The 19127-nt window shown below is 45.8% G+C and overlaps 1 protein-coding gene across 1 annotated transcript in view; it reads left to right on the plus strand.

Moving 5' to 3' along the window:
* Positions 1-945: 945 nt before the first annotated feature.
* Positions 946-19127, plus strand: part of LOC121834492 (papilin-like) — a gene marked incomplete at its 5' end in the record, with an annotated part of 46645 nt that continues 28463 nt past the window's right edge. The window contains one exon of the mRNA XM_042288184.1: positions 946-1176. Coding sequence (XP_042144118.1) covers positions 946-1176 — 231 coding nt within the window. The remainder of the gene's footprint in view (positions 1177-19127) is intronic.

A 19127-nucleotide genomic window follows, 5' to 3' on the forward strand; every position in this document is an offset into this window, starting at 1 on the left:
TAAACATTTATAAACTATATATATATATATATATATATATATATATATATATATATATATATATATATATTAAGATACATCGCGTGAAAGAACTATTATAATACATGTGCTTCGTATAAAATATAGTTTAGATGGATCATCTAACCAAAAATCTTGTTTGTTAACTTGGTACACAAAGCAACTACTCAATGATTATTTGAATTTTTTTCTTAGTGCTGCATTTCACACAGGTTTTCTAAACACCACATAATTCCAATAGGGGCTCTTTTGCGGCTGCGCGGTTTAGGCGCAGGGTGTATTGATGCGTTCTCTTTTGACGCATATTCTTTCACCCTCGAGATTTTGAAACAGTGCTCAATAAACATAGCACTACACTGCCGTGATGCGTTTTGACTGAGTTGTTTTGTTTCGTATGGTTTCGCCGTGGGTGTTTGCCCTGCTTTGCCGTCTTACAAACCTCAAGAATTCAAAGCACCATTCAGCGACTTTATCCTTTGTTTTGTTTTTTCCCCATGTCTCTGCAAACGCCTCTCCTTATTATAAAATATACTACTCTCAGTTCAAATGAGCTGCCGAAAACATTAATGTGTGCAAACGCCTAATTAAGTTGAATCCAACGCTTCCTCATTGGATACATGCGCAGCATGGGCAGCTGCAAAGGAATATATCCGTCGGCTCATGCAAATTTGATGTGTATTGACACATAACGGTTTTAGTATCAGATGAGTTGAACATCTATACCGTAGCGTTTTATGCCATTTAGTTCAAACGTCCCCAACAATGAGACAGTAATTAGCAAGAGCCGTCCACTCTTTTAGCCAATGTGACTGCTTGACCACTGGACCGCAGTAGCGCAGAGAATGTACGCTATAAGGGTTACCTGAACTCTAGAACACATACCAATCTTAACCAAATTTTACTCATACGACCTTATGAAACATGCAGAAACTCTTACCGTGGTCGCCACGGACTATGAAACCTACCTCGTGGTGTATCGCTGCGAGGACACGGCGGGCCGCTCGGCTGCACCCGGGCTCTGTCTCCCTCACGCGGTCCACGTGAGCGTCCTAGCGAGGCACCCTCTGGACGACAGTACGGCACCTGACATTCGAAAAGCGCTACATAGGATATGCGTTCCAGAGGACACCCTCGCCAACCTGGAGCTCAGTGAAGGAGGTAAGTCACTGTTGGCGGTTTTCACTCATGAGGAACTGAAGAAGTATCGTGGTTCACCTGTATGAAGGAAATAATTTTCTTCCTCAAGATGGCGACAGCCGTCACTCTCGCACCAGTCACCCAAACTGCTTGAGAACGGTATCTTACATTTATACTAAGGTTCATTGGTACCTGAACAACAAAAATACTCCGCAGGAAGCATCAGCGCCTGCTTTGGAGATATATAAGGCGCTTTATTTTGAGTTTATTCTTTTATTCTTGGGTACCACGCCGCTCCTCTTGATGAAAGTCGCTCTGTGTGTATATAGCTTTGGGCAAGACTTAGGCGAGGCGCTGCAGTTCCTGCCTCTCCACACACACATCTGAACTCCATCGAGCCGGCTATTCAATTCACGATCTAGCACGACTCAGACGGCTGTCTCCCATTCCTAGACGTCAGTGCAGTGAGAGGTTCCGGCCGCCTGGACTTCCATGTGTATAGGAAACCGACACACACGGGCCGATACATGAACTTTTCATCGAACCACCCTAGGACAGATAAGTTTTCCGTGGCTTCGGCACTCATCAGACGTGCCTGCGATCACGGTCTGCTCATCAGAGGAGACCTTCCGAAAAGAGATCGACACAATACAATGAGTCCTCCGGAAGAGTGGCTACGCAGCTAGATTCGTAAGCAACATAATCAAGGAACTTCGATGCACCCCTTCAATCCAAGGCACCGCCCCTCCCTCCATCCGCGTGTGTGTACCCTTCATCAAAGGCACAAGCGAGGTTCTCCCCCAGTACTACGACGGTACGGCAGAGCGGTCTCACACAAGCCAGTCTCGACTATCGGCGGCCTTCTCCCTCTACGGAAGGATCGCCTTCCGAGGGAGAGGGCACAGGGACTGGCTTACAAATTGCCCTGCGGTAACTGCACCGCGTCGTAATTTGGGGAAACAAGGAACTATCCAGAGCGCCCGCGCTGCCACCGCTAGGACATCCTGAAGTAAAATGTGGAGGGAAGCGCGTTGGCTGAACAAGTCAAGAAGACAAACACTCCATCGACCTCGACAACAGCGCCATCCTCGGAATGGAGATAAACTGGCGGAAGCGACTCCTGTTAGAGTCGTGGCATATTCAGTGCACACGTGGCAATGTAAACCGATCGAAGGGGACCCTTCCCAGCAGCAACGTTTCAGGGGTAAGAGGGATAATCTGGAGAGCACCCGGGGGTGTTCGGGTTTGTGGGCAGGCCGTTCGGGGGGACAGAAATAGTCGCCCACGATCAAGGGCCGGAGCTGGCCCCGAAACGTCGGGGTCTTTGCTTTTATTAAAGCGTAGCTATAGCTCCAGATACTTGTGTTATAACGCAATAGACAAAGCAATGTGATTTTGTGCAGACTGCCTGTAACAAAACAAAATGTGTGAGTGCCTTGAGTGGATAGTTTTTTCTTCAGGTTAAGCCAACGTGACTTATCGTTCAAAGGTAGCCCCGCTGGCTGCACTTGGAGAGCGCCTTCACTTCTCCAGCAAACTTTAATACATCCTTCTTGCGGGAGACAATCCGAAAACAATAATGAAAACCTGCAAGAGTAAAACGTCATACTTTGAGTAACGTCAACTGGTCATCAAGTTGATGTACACGTTCTCACCTAAACAAAATTAAGTTCTGCGCCCTCTTCATACGCCGCGTACAGTATCTCTTACGAGATTTGGTTGTCGGAGGAAGAGTAGTTGCTTTTGGCGTTTGAATCGTGTACCCTTTGATAGAAAACAAATATATTATCTGAAATGCACCCACTTATATCTTAATTATGTACATAAAGGAGTAATTTGGTCATGTTTCGCGAGCACCCGGACTTTTTTTATTTTTTACGATGGTTCTTGAGGTGAAACAAATATAGGTGTAGATTGTATGCCGCTCCTCCGTGCGGTCGAGTGGACGGAGTGGTTTCGTCCGTAAACGGCATGTCACACGGCACATAAACGGCGAGCAACTCGAATAGAAGAAGTATGTTTGACTCCTGCGTTGTATGCAAGTTTACAGGACAGGAAGCTGTCAGGCATTCCGCCTCCCGTTAGTTGAAATGCACGGCGTCCTCTTAAGAAACTTTTGACACAACCTTCCCTGTGTATGGCCAGTCGAGCAAAGTCATAATCAGTAGTCGGGAAAGTTTTCTGTATAAGCGTGGTTCGGCCAGGCCGACCATCCGATGTTTATGTCAAGTTTGGTTGAGTTTGCTCCCAAAACTGCGTTGACTGAATTAACTCTCGCGCCTGAAATCACAGTCAGCTTTGTGCTAACACTGAAGAGACAACCACAACTCCACTTTCAATCGCGCACATGCCGTGCGTAGTGAGAATCGTGTGCCTGAACAAATCACCGACGAATTGTAATTGAATTACAATTACAACTACCTACCGCCAGACAGACAGATTATAAATAGGATTATTATTACGGGAAAAATAATAATCGCAATTACACGCTAATTTTATGAGGGAATTTCATTCATTTCTTATCAATTCTGTTTAGAAAATTGAGTGCTGTAGATTTTTCCTAAAACGATTTATTTTGTTCTTTCTTTTTTACGCGGTTTCACGATTTCATAAGGTGTATATTACCTTATCATAGTTAAACTTTCTGTCTTTGTTTTGGTGAGAAGCTCTCAGGCGCTCGTTCCCGTGTTTTGCAGCCTCGGTGTCGGCGTCGCCGTCAGCGTAACTGGAGAAGGAGGGGAGGAGGGGAGAGGGGGAGGAAGAGGGCGAGGAGGAGAATATGGGAAAAGTTGTTTCTGTTTTTGACCAAGGGCATCAAGTTTATTTCTTTTGTTAATAAAAGCGATCAGGTGCTCATATTCGCTACTACAGGCTGACACGACACTATTTGTACCGTGTCAGCCTAATATTTTCTACTATTGCTATTTCACTGAACACCACCTTTTTACTCTAACATTTCTCATAAACATCTTATATTTTATTGCAGGAGGGTGCGAGATAGATCAAGAAAGTGATCCAAACACAAATGAGCCGACACCTCCCGCGGGTAAGTTAAACTTAAATATTTAATTTTTATTTGTTTAGAGGCTAGGACAGTTAAGTAAAATAATTCTTCAGTCACTACTCTACTAGCCATCGTGACACGTTCTAAAAGAAATATAACTTTAATGTCACCAATTCAATTACAAATTTCAACCTGAATTTTTATTATCTTCCTTAACCATATAACGTGGTCTTCTAGTTAGTATACAGTCGACCAGTTTGAAAATCGGCACACACCCTCTTGCTGCTCGCCTGAGGGAGCCTGAGAATCTTGAGAACTGTGTCTCTTCTTCGCACAAAGAGGATAGATATCAACGGACGCCAAAAGAACTGTTGATGAAGCGTACCATACGAGCACACCCTAGAGAAGTCAAAGACTGTGAAAAGTCCCTTTTCCGTTCCCGTAATGCCATAGCGCTCGGGTGGCTTTGGCGCCAAGTCCAACGCCGAGCTGCTTTGACAGATTCACTGAGCATTAGGCCCGCCAAATTTTACGCAGCACTGGTGTTGTGTGTCTGCGCCTGACCTCGCCGGCACAATGGCGGACTGCTTTCCACAGGCTATTCTAGGTTGTGTCGCCCTTAAACCTTCGCCACTCTTTTTACTTGAACTAGTGAAAGAGTAAGACATCGATAAACATTGGTCAGATATTGGATGCCCGGCAAAAGCGTGCGAGAAAAAACTAGGCGTCTGTAGCAGACGACTAGAAATTAGCGCCCCCTATTGGCTGGAGCTAGTCACGTGAAGACCGACTTTCTTCGCGCTTTCCCAGCGATCGTGAATGCGTTAATGTGCGGACACAGTACACCGCTACCGGGACTATCGTGTTTGCTGCCCATAATGTCGTCTACTCGGCCGTGGCTGTTCAGGGCACTTTTTAGTTAAAAACGAAACTTCCGAGTTCGTGTGCAGCTTACAACGCAAAAATAGAGTGTCTAGTTAATAATGTTTTGTGATGTTAAGAGCGGTTCTGATGGGATACATACACTGTCCCCCGAGCAAGCCAAATGTTCTTCTTTTTCCTATCCTTGCACTTTTGTGCGAACTTAGCTGGAAACACGTGGGCCTGACACGCTGTCATTTCAAAAAACATCCATTTACTAATTTACAGGTTGGTAACGCAATGACCTCAATTTTTTAAACTCTCCCTTAAAATAGCATTACTATTACTTGTATCTGTTTAAACCGTACTTTGTGCGGCTTAATTTACTTTCGTGCGCTTTGTTTGTTTGCTTGTTTGTTTTGGAAAGGGGAGGGGTTAGTGGATCACGCTTTACCTTAATCTTTCTTGGAAGTGAACGCCACTTGCATCGATTGAATCATTTTTATTTTTTTTTTATTTTTTTTATCCAGGGTAAGCATACTTGGCAATCAATGAAGCAGGGGCAAAATTACCATCGTTTTTAAAAATATTTGTTTGGCGAAAAACAAGCACGCCTATTTAATCAAACACGACCTGCCTAACTAAGTCACGCATTTAAGCAGCGAAGATTAAGATGTTTTGCTGCTCCTACCTACGTCATGCTCCCAGCAGTGATCACTGAATGTAGTATTGTACGTAGCAGTTGCCGGCAGTAGGCTTTCTTTATACCACAAGAAAATTTAATATTTCGGACTTACTAGGTAAAGAGAACATATTAAATTCATTCTCGCTTTCTCTCGTGTACTGTGTTTACTTGAGTAAGAGACACACTCCTTGCGAACAAAGCCTCTGACTCCTTTTTCCCGTGGTGTACGAGGACAGCCAAATATTGCGATCGATCCGAGAACCCCTGCGGCTTGAGGGAGAGAGATAACCTCCTCCATAGCCCCTTATTAACTGACAAAACCTTGCAGATCGCCACGAGAAGCAGCCACCGAAATAAAAAAAAAGGTAGAGCGGCAGACAACGGATCAAAGGAGAGCCCCGTGACTTGCGCCGTGCTGCGGCGAGTCGCCGAAACACATTTGTCCCGAGCGAACAAGTGTGTTTCGGGTCCTCGCCACTGCAAAAGCTGCGCGCTGACGTCCAGGTTTCCTGAGAAATGGCTCTTTGATGCACTGTGCTACCAAATCCTTGCGCTACAAATTGGCGACCTTGCACTTCATGGCTCCGTCGTCAAACTGTCAGGCTTTGTGAGTATAGGGGAGGCTATGCCTCCTCGAGCGAAAGTTCTATCCTTGCAGGTTGCATTTGCGCGCGCAGCCGTTTGCTCTACCAAGTTTCTCCGTTTGCTACATTTTTTTTATATATAATTGGTTTTATGTTGCTTTACGTGAATCAGATACGCGGGCCTTGTTCCTAAACAGTGTGTCCATAACTCCTCCTACTATCGTAATACGCTCTGTTTCCAAAAAGGCACCGTGCCTAAAATCACTTTTTCAGCTCAATTAAATTTTGGATGAAGCCGTTTTACCTCGGCTTTACGGTAACAAGCAATCGGGAATGGTACGATGCTATTGTCTCAATGCTCACACAACACGATTGCCATCTACCTGAACATAACAAAGTTGGCGCGTCGTAAAAAATAACGTTTATTAAATTCAGTACATCGTATTATTCAAACGTATATAGGTGCAGCACAAGCAGTGTGTGCAAAAGTTATTTTGAAGCATGAAATGCTTTTAAACGCTACACCCAATTCAGAAGTGTTGTCCGTCCGTCCGAGCGTTTCCCACGAAATATAGTGGGGAAACTGAATTGGTGTTTAGGTCACGCGACGTATGTTGACGTCACATGACCTGGTGTTTTTGAGGTTCTACCGGGCACTAGGAATATGAAGGGAAAGAGAAGTGCCAGAAAAAAGGGGGGAACGACGTTTCGACCAAACGGTCTTCTTCAGATAAGTATACTAAAAGAGGGAGTACAGATTAAAATTTATGTACAGCGTTTATACAAAAACGTTCAGCCTTTCCACTCTTGTGAAGAAGGAAGACCAGCGGAGCTGTACTCGACACACTGTGTGCTTCTTCTTCCTCGTCGTCTGTTTTTCGCGCTGTTTCCTACGATGAATTCCCACCAACGCGCCCAACTATCTATTCTTCTATTACAGCTGGAAAGGTTGCCGCCATCTACGAGCGACGGCGGAGACCATACTGGTTGTATGCTTGCCGCCGTCACTTATAGATGGCGGTAGCTGTTCAGGTAGGTTTGTGTCGACATGCCGGACACGATCCTGGGGAACCTAGCCCTTAACAGCTCCGCTGTAAAAAGGCGGTGGAACAGCTGGCAGATGTGACGTCGTGGAGTCAGAGAGGGAGGACGTAAAGTTGTCAAGTAAGTTGCAGGATGTCTGTAAGTCAAAAAGGGATGGAAAGCGGGCGACGGGAAAGCTCGAGGCACCCCGCGTGACCACCCAAGTTATTGTAGCAACCGGCTGTTCGGACGAAGGAAGGAGAGGTGGACAAGGGAGAATGAGTTTAGAGGCGGAGCTTAGAACACCGGCAGCTCCCTACCGGACTGGACGTGTATATAATTTTGCAAATAGAAATCGGCAGGGAACTCTGTTCCCTACAATTGGTTACCCGGACATGGACCGCAAGCCACCTCCGTCATGGCAACCGATGAGGCAACGTCGCTGGACATCTCCGTCGTCCGCACGCTCCGGCTTCCCAAATTCTGGACAGCGGACCCACAACTTTGGTTCGCGCAAGTGGAGAGCCAATTTACAACCAGCCACATCACCTCGCAAGCACAGAGGTTTCACCATGTGGTAGCGGCGTTGCCTCCCGAAACTGCCGTTGATATTCGAGACATCATCCTTGAACCTCCAACAACTTACCCGTACGACACGTTGAAGGCTGAGCTCATCAAACGCACCTCGGCATCCGAGCGTCGACGGCTCCAGCAGCTAACATCTGAAGAGCTGGGCGATCGCATACCATCCCAGCTACTGTGACGTCTTCAACAACTTCTTGAAGAGCGGGCAGCGATATTCGACCCCGCCCTGTAGCGGGAGCTTTTCTTGCACAGACTCCCTAACAACGTAAGACTGGTTCTTACTTCTGCGTCGGGACTCGCATTAGTTCAGCTTGCCCAGTTGTCCGACACCATGATGGAAGTCGCTGCACCGCAAGTCGCTCCTATTACGGCCATGCAATCACATCCGCTCGGTGCATCGGCGAACATTTCTGCTTCCGAAACAACGGAGGATTCTTTTAGCACGGATATCCAACAAGCGATTAAGGCCCTCACCGCCCAAGTAGCCGCGCTCACTTCACGTTCACGATCGGAACATCGCCAGCGATCCACGTCCCGCCCCCGATACAGTTCGACCTCCCAAGCCCGAGCAGTATTAAAGCACTCAGATATTTTTTGGTACTATCGGACCTTCGGCGACCAAGCCCGAAACTGCGTACCATGCTCTGCTTCGGGAAATGCCTGCACCCACCACCAGAGGCGGCGAGTGGTGGAGGTACGCAGATCAGCCGCTTGTTCTTCATAACTGATCGCGGCTCCAGTTTGGGATTTTTGGTTCACACCGGCGCGGAGGTGTGCGTACTACCGGTTTCTGCCGTTGAAACCAAAGGCAGGCAGACACTTACCACCCTACACGCAGCCAATAAGACTCCAATCGCTACTTACGGTGAACACGCTTTGTCCCTCAACATCGGACTGCGTCGAGTATTCCGCTGGGTTTTTCTCGTCGCGGACGTGCCTTATCCTATTATCGGCGCAGATTTTTTACGACATTGTAACCTACTGGCTGATATACAACGTAAACGCCTCATAGATTGACTTTCTGATAATATACTGAATAATGAGTTAGTACTCAACCATGACTTTGCGATTTTTAGAAACGATAGGATACAGTCACGTGGTGGTGGAGTCCTTATTGCTGTCAAAAGAAATTTGCCTGCTGTTCCCATTCTAATGGATGACAACATTGAAATAATCTGGGTGCGTGTAAAGGTTGCTTCCTCGTTCATTTTAGTAGGTGCTTGCTATCGACCGCCGAACTCTTCGTCTGATTTTGTTGATCACCTGTATAGCTGTATTGGAAATGTTACCTCTCGTTATCCAAGCTTGCCTGTTTTTCTTGGAGGTGACTTTAACTTTCCCGGGATCGAATGGACCACTGTTAATGTATCTGACGAATGTCGCAACAATTTGCTGACATCCGCCTTTCTAAACATCTCGCAGTCATTTTGCCTGACCCAAGTAGTACTTAAACCCACTCGGGACGAAGCAATTTTAGATTTATTGTTCACTTCTGTGCCAGAATATTTAAAAAAGGTCACGTGTCTTGACAAGATCAGTGACCACGTGGCTGTCCTGATTAACTTCAGTATATCTATAAGAAATGCTCCCTTACAGTCCAAGGAAATTCACGACTTCTCTAAGGCCAATATTGATGGTATAAACAGTGTTTTTATAAACTTTTATTGGAGAATTTAACTCCGATTTATTTTCTCGGTCAGTAGAAGAGAATCGGCAAAGGATAAAAAATAAGTTTAAAGACATACTTGCTACATTTGTTCCAAAAATTACTATAACTGATGCACCAGAAACGCCGTGGTTCACGAAATATCTGAAAAAAATGCTGAACACTAAAGGACGTCTCTTCAAAAAGGCACAATCTCGGAATACTGACGAATTATGGTCTCAGTACCATACTCAGGCAAAGCTGCGCAAACGTGAGACCAAGGTCGCAAAATCCAACTTTTACGGCAATGGACTAAAAAACTTGATGCAAAAAAATCCCGAGAAATTTTGGAAAATAATTAGCCCACATAAAGACACAATTCCTAATTGTTTCTTAGACCAGCATGGAATTGTAATGTCACCAACGGATCGTGCAAACAAATTTAATGAGTGCTTCGGAGATGTTTTTACCGAAGAGTCTTACCCGCTGCCCCAGTGTGATTTTGCACACAACCATTCTTTATTATCGAAGATTAAAATTGACCCGGATGGTATTAACAATATAATACAATGCCTGCCCCTCCAGTCTTCTCCTGGTGCCGACGGCATCAGTTCCAAGCTACTAAAACTTACACAGCCATATGCCGGGCTTCTTCTTGCACAGCTTTATCAACAATCCTTAGACCAGAGCATTATACCGCATGACTGGAAACATGCAATCGTTACTCCAGTTTACAAATCTGGTAGTAAATCGTTGTTTTGTAATTATCGACCGATATCTTTCACCAGTGTTCCATGTAAGATTCGTGAGCATGTTTTGTACACTCATATAATGAACTTTCTTGTAGATAATGATTTCATTTTCATAAATCAGCATGGCTTTAGGAAGAACCGGTCTTTTGAAACCCAACTTTTTCAATTATTAACCGATCTACACACAAACATACATTAGCGAGTTCAGACTGACACTATTTTTATTGATTTTTCTAAGGCGTTTGACCGCGTGCCACCATAAACACCTACTTAAAAAACTTGAGTGTCTTAATATTGATAGTTCTTTAATTAAGTGGATTCGGGAATTTTTGACCAACAGAACACAGGCAGTTTCTTTCCATTGTAATGTTTCTTCTAGTATTAATGTGAAGTCTGGAGTTCCTCAGAGATCAGTTTTGGGCTCCTTGCTATTCCTTATCTATATTAATGATATTGCCACTAGCATTTCCTCCACAGTCAGACTCTTTGCAGACGACTGCGTTATTTATAGAACTGTCAAAAACCAGACCGACTGTCTCTCACTTCAGCAAGACTTAGGCGCCCTCTCTTTGTGGTGTGATCGCTGGCAAATGAGCATCAATACCTCAAAATCTAAATTTATGAGCTTCTCCGCAAAAAAATCCAGTGTAAGTTTCAACTACACAATAGTTAATCTATCAATCGAGAAAGTAAATAACTGCAAATATCTAGGAGTTATTTTGAGCGGGAACCTACACTGGCAGGACCACGTAAATTATGTGGCTAGCAAGGCTAGTAGGTCATTAGGTTTTCTAAGACGAAATTTATATCTGGCACCTCCGGACGTTCGTTAACTCGCTTACAAATCATATGTTCGGTCTCAATTAGAGTATGCTTCTATCATATGGAATCCTTCTCAAGACTACCTAATTCAACAAATAGAGTCAATTCAAAACAGGGCAAGCAGATTTATTTACAAAGATTATTCTCGACACACAAGCGTATCTCAGCTGAAAGAAAAAGCAGACTTGCCACTCCTCTCTACCAAAGGAAAACTTTCTAGGCTAACCTTCATCCATTACATCTATTATAATAACCCACTCCTCAAGCTCGAACTATTAAAGCCGCCACACCGTATTTCTCCTCGATTTGATCACCAGCATAAGATACTATTACAAACATCACATACTAAACTTTTCCAGACATTACCTTTACAGTTGGCAATTTCCGACTGGAACAAACCTCCAGCCAACATTGTGTCTAGTAAATGTCGACGAATTTAAAAGTGCGTGTGCTCAATACTGCGTAAATTGAAATCTATGTTTTCCACGTGTTTTCATTATAATGTTATGTTTGCATGACGTGTGTTCATATTTTCGCTGTTCTGTTTTCCTTGTATACTGTTGAATTTCCCCCCTCATGTATGCCCCCTTGGGGCGCTTGTGAGGTACAAATAAATGAAATGAAATACTACAGATATTGTCACACACCTCGCATGAATGCCAGGACGACCTCCAGACAGGCCTAACTGCTCCAGTCCAACTTCGCCATACGAAAGTTTGCTACGGGTGTTCGGGTCTACCACTCGCCCTACAAACTTTCAGCGTCCAGTGAAGCACAATGTTGCCCAACACATCGTGACTACTGGGTCACCTACTCACGCTCGACCACGTCGGCTTCCACCAAACCGCTTGAAGATCGCGCGAGATGAATTTGATCACATGCTAGAGCTTGGCATCATTCGACTATCATCAAGCCCATGGGCGTCTCCACTGCACATTGTTCCCAAGAAAAACCTTCGTGACTAGAGACCGTGCGGGGACTACCGTGCTCTGAACAACGCCACAGTCCCCGACAGGTACCCGCTGCCATACATCGCGGATTTCACGACCTCCCTCTATGGCGCGGACGTTCTTCTAAAATAGATCTAGTAAAGGCGTACCACCAGATCCCAGTTGAGACGAGTGACGTCCCCAAGACGGCCATCATCACACCTTTCGGCTTATTTGAATATCTTCGGTTGCCTCTTGGGTTGCGAAATGCAGCTAAAACATTTCAGCGCTTCGTTGACCACGTCATCTGAGGACTTCCCTTCGTGTATGCCTACGTTTACGACCTGCTAATCTATATCCATGGCGATGAAGAACACATTCAGCATCTTTGACTGATTTTTCAGCGCCTTGAAGAGCATGGCCTCATAATAAACAAGCAAAAATGCGAGTTTGGAGTCACGACGTTGAACTTTTTAGGCCATCAAGTGGATCACACAGGGGTCCGCCCACTTCTCGAAAAAGTCGCAGCAATTAAGGTTTTTCCACAACCAACAACCATTCATAAACTCAGAGATTTCCTGGGTCTCATAAATTTCAATCAACGTTTTATTCCCAACTGCGCTTCATCACTCTTGCCGCTCGCTGATATGCTCAAAGGCGAACACAAGGACTCAACACCGTTAAATTGGAGCGACTCGGCTTTCCAAGCTTTCAGCCGCATAAAAGAAGATCTCGCTAACGCGACCCTACTCGTTCACCCCTGCCAAAGGCATCCCGTGAGTGTCATGTTCGACGCCCCCAATATTGCTATTGGCGCAGTCTCCTGCAGCAGCACTCCGACAAGAACTGGCAGCCCATTGCATTCTACTCCCGAAAACTCAGCGCAAGAGAGTCGCGCTACAGTACATTCGGTAGAGAGCTCCTTGCGATTCATCAAGCCCTCAAGCACTTCCGGCATTTCCTAGAGAGTCGCCATTTCGTCGTTTTCACCGACTACAAACCCTTAAAATACCCACTGAAATCAGGAAGTGACAATTTATTCCCCGTGAGATCCGTCAAATGTCATACATATCAGAATTCACGACAGACATCCGCCATGTCAAAGGCAAAGACAACCTGGCTGCTGATGCGCCTTCGCGTGTTATCATCACTCCCTGCTGCAGCATGGTACCCGTGACATTTGATTTTGAAGCCATGGCTTCAGCTCAGCGAGGTTACACCGAGCTTCAACAAGTTCGTTCATCGCACTGCAGCCTGAATTTGCACGAGGTAGTTTTGCCAATGTGTGGTACACCACTCATCTGCGACCGCACCCCAGGCGCACCCCAACCTTTAGTACCGCTGTATTTCCGTCGTCAAGTTTTCGACTGCCTACACTTCATGGCACACCCTGGAGTTTGAGCAACTCAGCGGTTAATCACTGAACGCTTGGAATGGCCGGGTCTCAACAAGGACGTACGAAACTGGACTCGCTCTTGTCTGGCCTGCCAGCGGTCCAAAATTCAACGTCATACGTCAGCACCATACGATGCCTTCCCAACACCGACAGCGCGCTTCGAGGCCGTACACCTAGACATTATGGGTCCTCTGCCAACATCCGGTGGAAACACATATATACTGACATGCATTGATCGCTTCACGCGCTGGCCCGGAGCATTTCCCATTCCTAACATCACCGCCGAAACCACGGCACGGACATTCGTCGAAGGCTGGATTGCTCGATTTGGTGTGCCTTCATCGGTTACCACCGACCGAGGGAGACAGTTCGAGTCCGCTTTATTCCGAGAGCTCGTGAGACTACTAGGGTGCTCCCGTATTCGGACCACGTCATACCATCCCATGGCTAACGGCATCGTAGAGGGCTTCCATCGCACGCTCAAGGCTTCTCTAATAGCACACGATGACCGTGTTCATCGGAGTGTCCACCTGCCATTGGTGCTTTTGGGACTCCGGACCGCTTTTAAAGAAGATATCGGTTGTAGTGCTGCCCAGCTCGTATATGGCGCACCCCTTCGCCTACCAGGGGAATTCATCATCCCGGCTGATCACGGCGCCAATACGCCTCGCAAGTGGGCTTATTTTCGTCTTCTGCGCATGAGAAAGGAAGTAGCGGTGACGTCAGAACGCCGAGCCCTGATTGGCTTATCGCGACCCCCTATCTCAGCGTCGTCTGCTCGCAACATCGTCTGCGTCTGTCTTACCTTTCCTGCGACTTTCGGAAGTGCAGGTCTTTACGAGCGAGCTCGACTTCGCCTTTCAGAGAGGGCAGAAGAAATAACTCGAGCGGTACGTTGTTTTCGTTTAACAACTAGAAGACGCGCATCAAGGAGGGAAGTCAAAGGACTTACTGGCGAGGTGTCCCGAGGCGCTGAGGTTTGTTCGCTAAGAACCGAGAGTGAGCGAGCGCGTTAGTGTCCGCAAGTTCCCTCCTAAATACTTTTTCCCTCCTTTCCTGTGCGGCGAGACCCCTCATTCTTTAACGGCGTCGGCTAGTTGGCGCAGTTAACGTCGTCTGCTTTACGTCTGCTAGTCAAAGCGATGACTGCTTTACCTTTCCTGCGTCTGTCGGAGATTCACCGCTTTTTCACCGGCGAGAGTCACCGTTGCCTCGGGAAACAAGGAGATAACAAGAGGAAGAAATTTACCTCTTAATCTGAAATTGAGGTCAGCAATCAAAGTAGAATACGGGAAGTGTTCACAAGGGTCGCGCGGGCATATTCCATTCAGCACGCCAGCCGGTCGTGGGCGCACGGTCGCCGAGTCGCGGAGTGCCTGCTAGGCCTAACTGCAAAGCTCGCTTCGTCGCGTTCGGTGGAATCGTGGACGTTGGAGCTTTTCCCGGGTGTTTGCGGATCCAGCGTTCTTGTTCGTCGTGGTCTGCTTCAAGTAATTTTGTACTTTTTTCTTGCTGCTTGAAGTCGGGACGCGTGAGAAGCGCACGTAGAAAAATAAACGTCCATGGGTCGTCGCGACTTGATCGTGAGAAGTGCGTAAGACAGCTTCGGAGCTGTCGTAGGATTTCGTCGTAACCTGCGCAAAACTTATGAACATTTCGTTTCGTGAATACGAATTTGTTCTTAAGTTTTGGCTTACGCACATTTTTGGCGTAAGATTGTTTCGTGAATCTAGCCTCTTCACTTCCGAAAGTCGCAGGAAAGGTAAGACAGACACAGACGACGTTGCAAGGGAGCAGACGACGGTCAGATAGGGGCAGTCTTGGGTAGTAACGCGTTACTAGTAACGCGTTACTGTAACTTCGTTACTTTTTCGGTAACTTGTAACTGTAAAGATTTACTTAAGAATGTAACTTGTAACTGTAGTTCTATTACTTTTTTCTGAGGTAACGATGAAAGTAACGAAGTTACGTTTGTCGTTACTTTTCAGTTCTTTGTGAATAGTATATCATTAAACGAGTATAAGCTATTCCTTGCACTTTCCAAAGTGTCTGTTCCGTCATTTTGAGTGTCAGTTGGCCTTGCACAAACTTGAGAATGCGTCCTTTCTCGCGAGTCACTATCCGAATATAGCCACGTGTAGATTTGATGAAGAAAAAAAAAAGAAGAATGTAGTTATCTTTACGCACCTGCTTGTACTTTGTGACTGAACACTTACATTTTAGTATATTGAAGCACTACCTCTGTTGCGGTTTTTTCTTTTCTGCGCACGCATTTTAATCGGGTGAATCAACCGTGAAACAACAATACACGCGGAGGTAACTGCGTATGTTTCGTATTTTAATTAGCGCCACTACTCTGCACTGCGCATGTTTTGTATTTTGATTTGCGCCACTACTCCGGCGTGGTTTCAACGGTGGAGGCAAAATTTACTGTTGTTTGCGCAGGGCTTGTTTCTGGTTTGGCGGGTACGAACTGAAATATATCAAAGGAGTCCACGAACACAGCGCAACCGTCAACGAGCCAGCAATGTGCTAGTGCTACAAGGATAGGGATGTTGATGAGAACAGAACAAAGAACAAGCATGGCCGGCGTACAGAGTGTTTTTTTGTGGTGAAGTTGGTTGCTAACTATTTGACCGCAGTATGCAAACTTTGCAACAAGGAGTACTCCGACAACAAGTCTTCGTGTTCAAATCTGAGAAAACACATCCAGTTCAAGTTTTGTCTTTTTATTCTTTTCATAATATTGACTAATTTTCCAGCTAAATTATTAAGTTTGAATTTACCGCTATGGTGAAAGCCCGACTGATTCGTGTCTATATTTTTTTTTTGTTCAAACATTAGTTTTTCCTTAATTTTTGTGTTATAGAAAAGTAACTGAAAAGTAACGTCGTTACTTTTTGAAAGTAACTGTAACTGTAACGAGTTACTTTTTTGTTGCGGTAACTGTAACGGTAACTTCGTTAATTTTTTGTGAAAGTAACTGTAACTGTAACGAATTACTTTTTAAGAGTAACTTACCCAGGACTGGATAGGGGGTCGCGATCAGCCAATCAGGGCCGCTACCCCTGCGCAAGAAGCATACGAACTTGTCCTCCGCATAGCGATCCCGCCAGCTATGCCACGCAACTCACGACGGCTATGCGGGCCCTCCGAGCGACCCCTCCTCGTCCACAACAGCGTAAATCGACGTACGTTTCGAATGAGCTCGCCCACTGCACTCACGTATCCGTCCGCCATGATGTGAGTCGCCAATCTCTACAACATCCGTACGACGGCCCATTCAGAGTTATTGAGCGTCGGGACAAATATTTTCTTCTTGATCTAAAGGGAGGAAAAGACACCGTGTCAATCGATCGCCTCAAGCCAGCCTACCTTGACACTCCTGTTGCATCTACACCTCCAACAACCTCACTTGAATCAAGGATGCACACCGGGAATTTCGAAGGACATCCACCAACACTTATACCTACTACTACCGCAAGAATTGTTTCCGATAACAAGCCACAAAGGCATCCTGACCGGCCAAAACGCCATGTCACTTGGGCACCTCTACCACCACAACTCGGCGTTTTCCAACGACCTCCTTGTTGGAGGGGGAGTACCTGTAGCAACCGGCTGTTCGGACGAAGGAAGAAGAGGTAGACAAGGGAGAACGAGCTCAGAGGCCGAGCTCAGAACACCGGCAGCTCCCGACCGGACTGGACGTGTCCATAATTTTGTAAATAAAAATAGGCAGGGAACTTCGTTCACTACATTATTCAAAGAAAAGGAGGGAGAGGGGGCGAGAGAGAGGAGCGGGCGAAAATTGAATGTTGAATAGCCTAATGAAAGTTTCTTCTTTAGACCGTTAGGAAATTCCGTTTAAGATTAATCTTTTTTTTTCTTTTTTTTTTTTTGCGGGAGGTGGGTGTGTGAAAGGCTGATTTGATGACACATACTCACATGTTGAGTTTAGAATAATTCGTGGGGTAGAAGTGTTTAAATGCATGTGTAGAGAGGTGAAGGAAGCGTTCGGTGGAGTCGGCGGTCTGTTTCGCCGATATACCGGGTGTTCGTTTTTAATTCGAACAGATTTATTTTAAAAAATTCGTAAAAGATGGAATGATACGGTTTGTGCAGGTGAGTTATACGGCCAGGGGGACATTTTATAGGGGGCTAATCGTAACGATCAGTTGGCTAATTAATTAAAATTCGTTAATTAACTTTTTTAATTAATGAAAATAGACATATGGTTCCAATTAGAAACTTGCACAGCGTCACCGAAAACCACTAAATCAGTCATTTTCAGAAAGACTTTGAGCGCGTGAGAAGCGTAGTAGTGCACTAAAGTTACGACTCGTGGAGCAGGTACAAGGCTGGGGCTAGATAAGAGACGGAAAAATCGCGCGGGCGCCTTACCGCAACCGCTAGCTTTGTACCTGCTCCACGAGTGGTAACTTTAGTGCACTACTACACTTCTCACGCGCTCAAAGTCTTTTTGAAAATGACTGATTTAGTGGTTTTCGGTGACGCTGTGCAAGTTTCTAATTGGAACCATATGTCTATTTTCATTAATTAAAAAGTTAATTAACGAATTTTAATTAATTAGCCAAATGATCGTTACGCTTAGCCCCCTATAATATGTCCCCCTGGCCGTATAACTCACCTGCACAAACCGTGTCAGTGCATCTTTTACGGATATTTTTAAATAAATCTGTTCGAATTAAAAACGAACACCCGGTATATTAAAGGTCGGAGGAAATTATGTATATCAGATTAGGAAACTTACAGGTATGATTGTCATGAATTCTCATTACCAAGTTGAGAAGACGACTGGTGTGTTTTAACGTAAGGCATTTCGGGGCGCCGCACACTGTGGCACCGGGGAGCAAAGTCGGAGGTTTCGGAGACCGGTGTCTGCGTACTAGAAGGGAGCGCAAGTTGGGCAGTCGACGGTAAGTTAGGGCGGCAGCTTTAGAAATAGCTTTAGAGTCTACGAGGTGGGAAGTGGCGCACATGAGTAGTTTGCCGAGCCTGGGTATGGTCGGATAGAACGTGAAGATGAAAGGGTTGCACGGCGGTTTAGACCTTGGTTTCGGCCATAGGGCGTCGTGCCGGGAAATGTTAGAGACGCGACTGCTCGGATTGCGCAGAAGGCCGCATGGGTAACTACGTTAGACAAGAAAGGCGGTCATCTTCTTAAGCTAATGGCGAAAATTTATATCGTCGCTGAAAATCCTACGGGGGCGGAGGAATTGTGAAAAGGAATATCGAAATCCTCTGTCAGCTTCCTAGACTTAAAAATCACTAGTGACGGTCACAAGTTTCCAACCTCTGTGCACTATAAACCCTCTGGCAGCCGTAGCTACCTTCTCTACTTCTAGAGCCATCATAGATCCCAAATCAACTCCATTCACTTTTCACAATTCCGCTGCCTCCGTAAGATTTGCAGCGACGATATCGATTTTCATCATAAGCTTGAGACAATGACTGCCTTCCTTGTCGAACGTAGTTACCCGCTCGGCCTTCTGAGCAATGCAAGCGGTCGCGTCTCTAACATTTCGCGGCATGACGCCCTATGACCTGAACCAAGATCTAAGAACCATGCAATCCGCTCATCTTCACGTTCCATCCCTCCATACCCAGGCTAGACAAACCAATCATAGACGCCACACCCCTCCTCGTAGACTCTAGTTATTTCTAA

Source organism: Ixodes scapularis, unplaced genomic scaffold (assembly GCF_016920785.2).
Source record: "Ixodes scapularis isolate PalLabHiFi unplaced genomic scaffold, ASM1692078v2 ptg001217l_1___fragment_2___debris__unscaffolded, whole genome shotgun sequence".
In the NCBI taxonomy this organism is placed as follows: Eukaryota; Metazoa; Arthropoda; class Arachnida; order Ixodida; family Ixodidae; genus Ixodes; species Ixodes scapularis.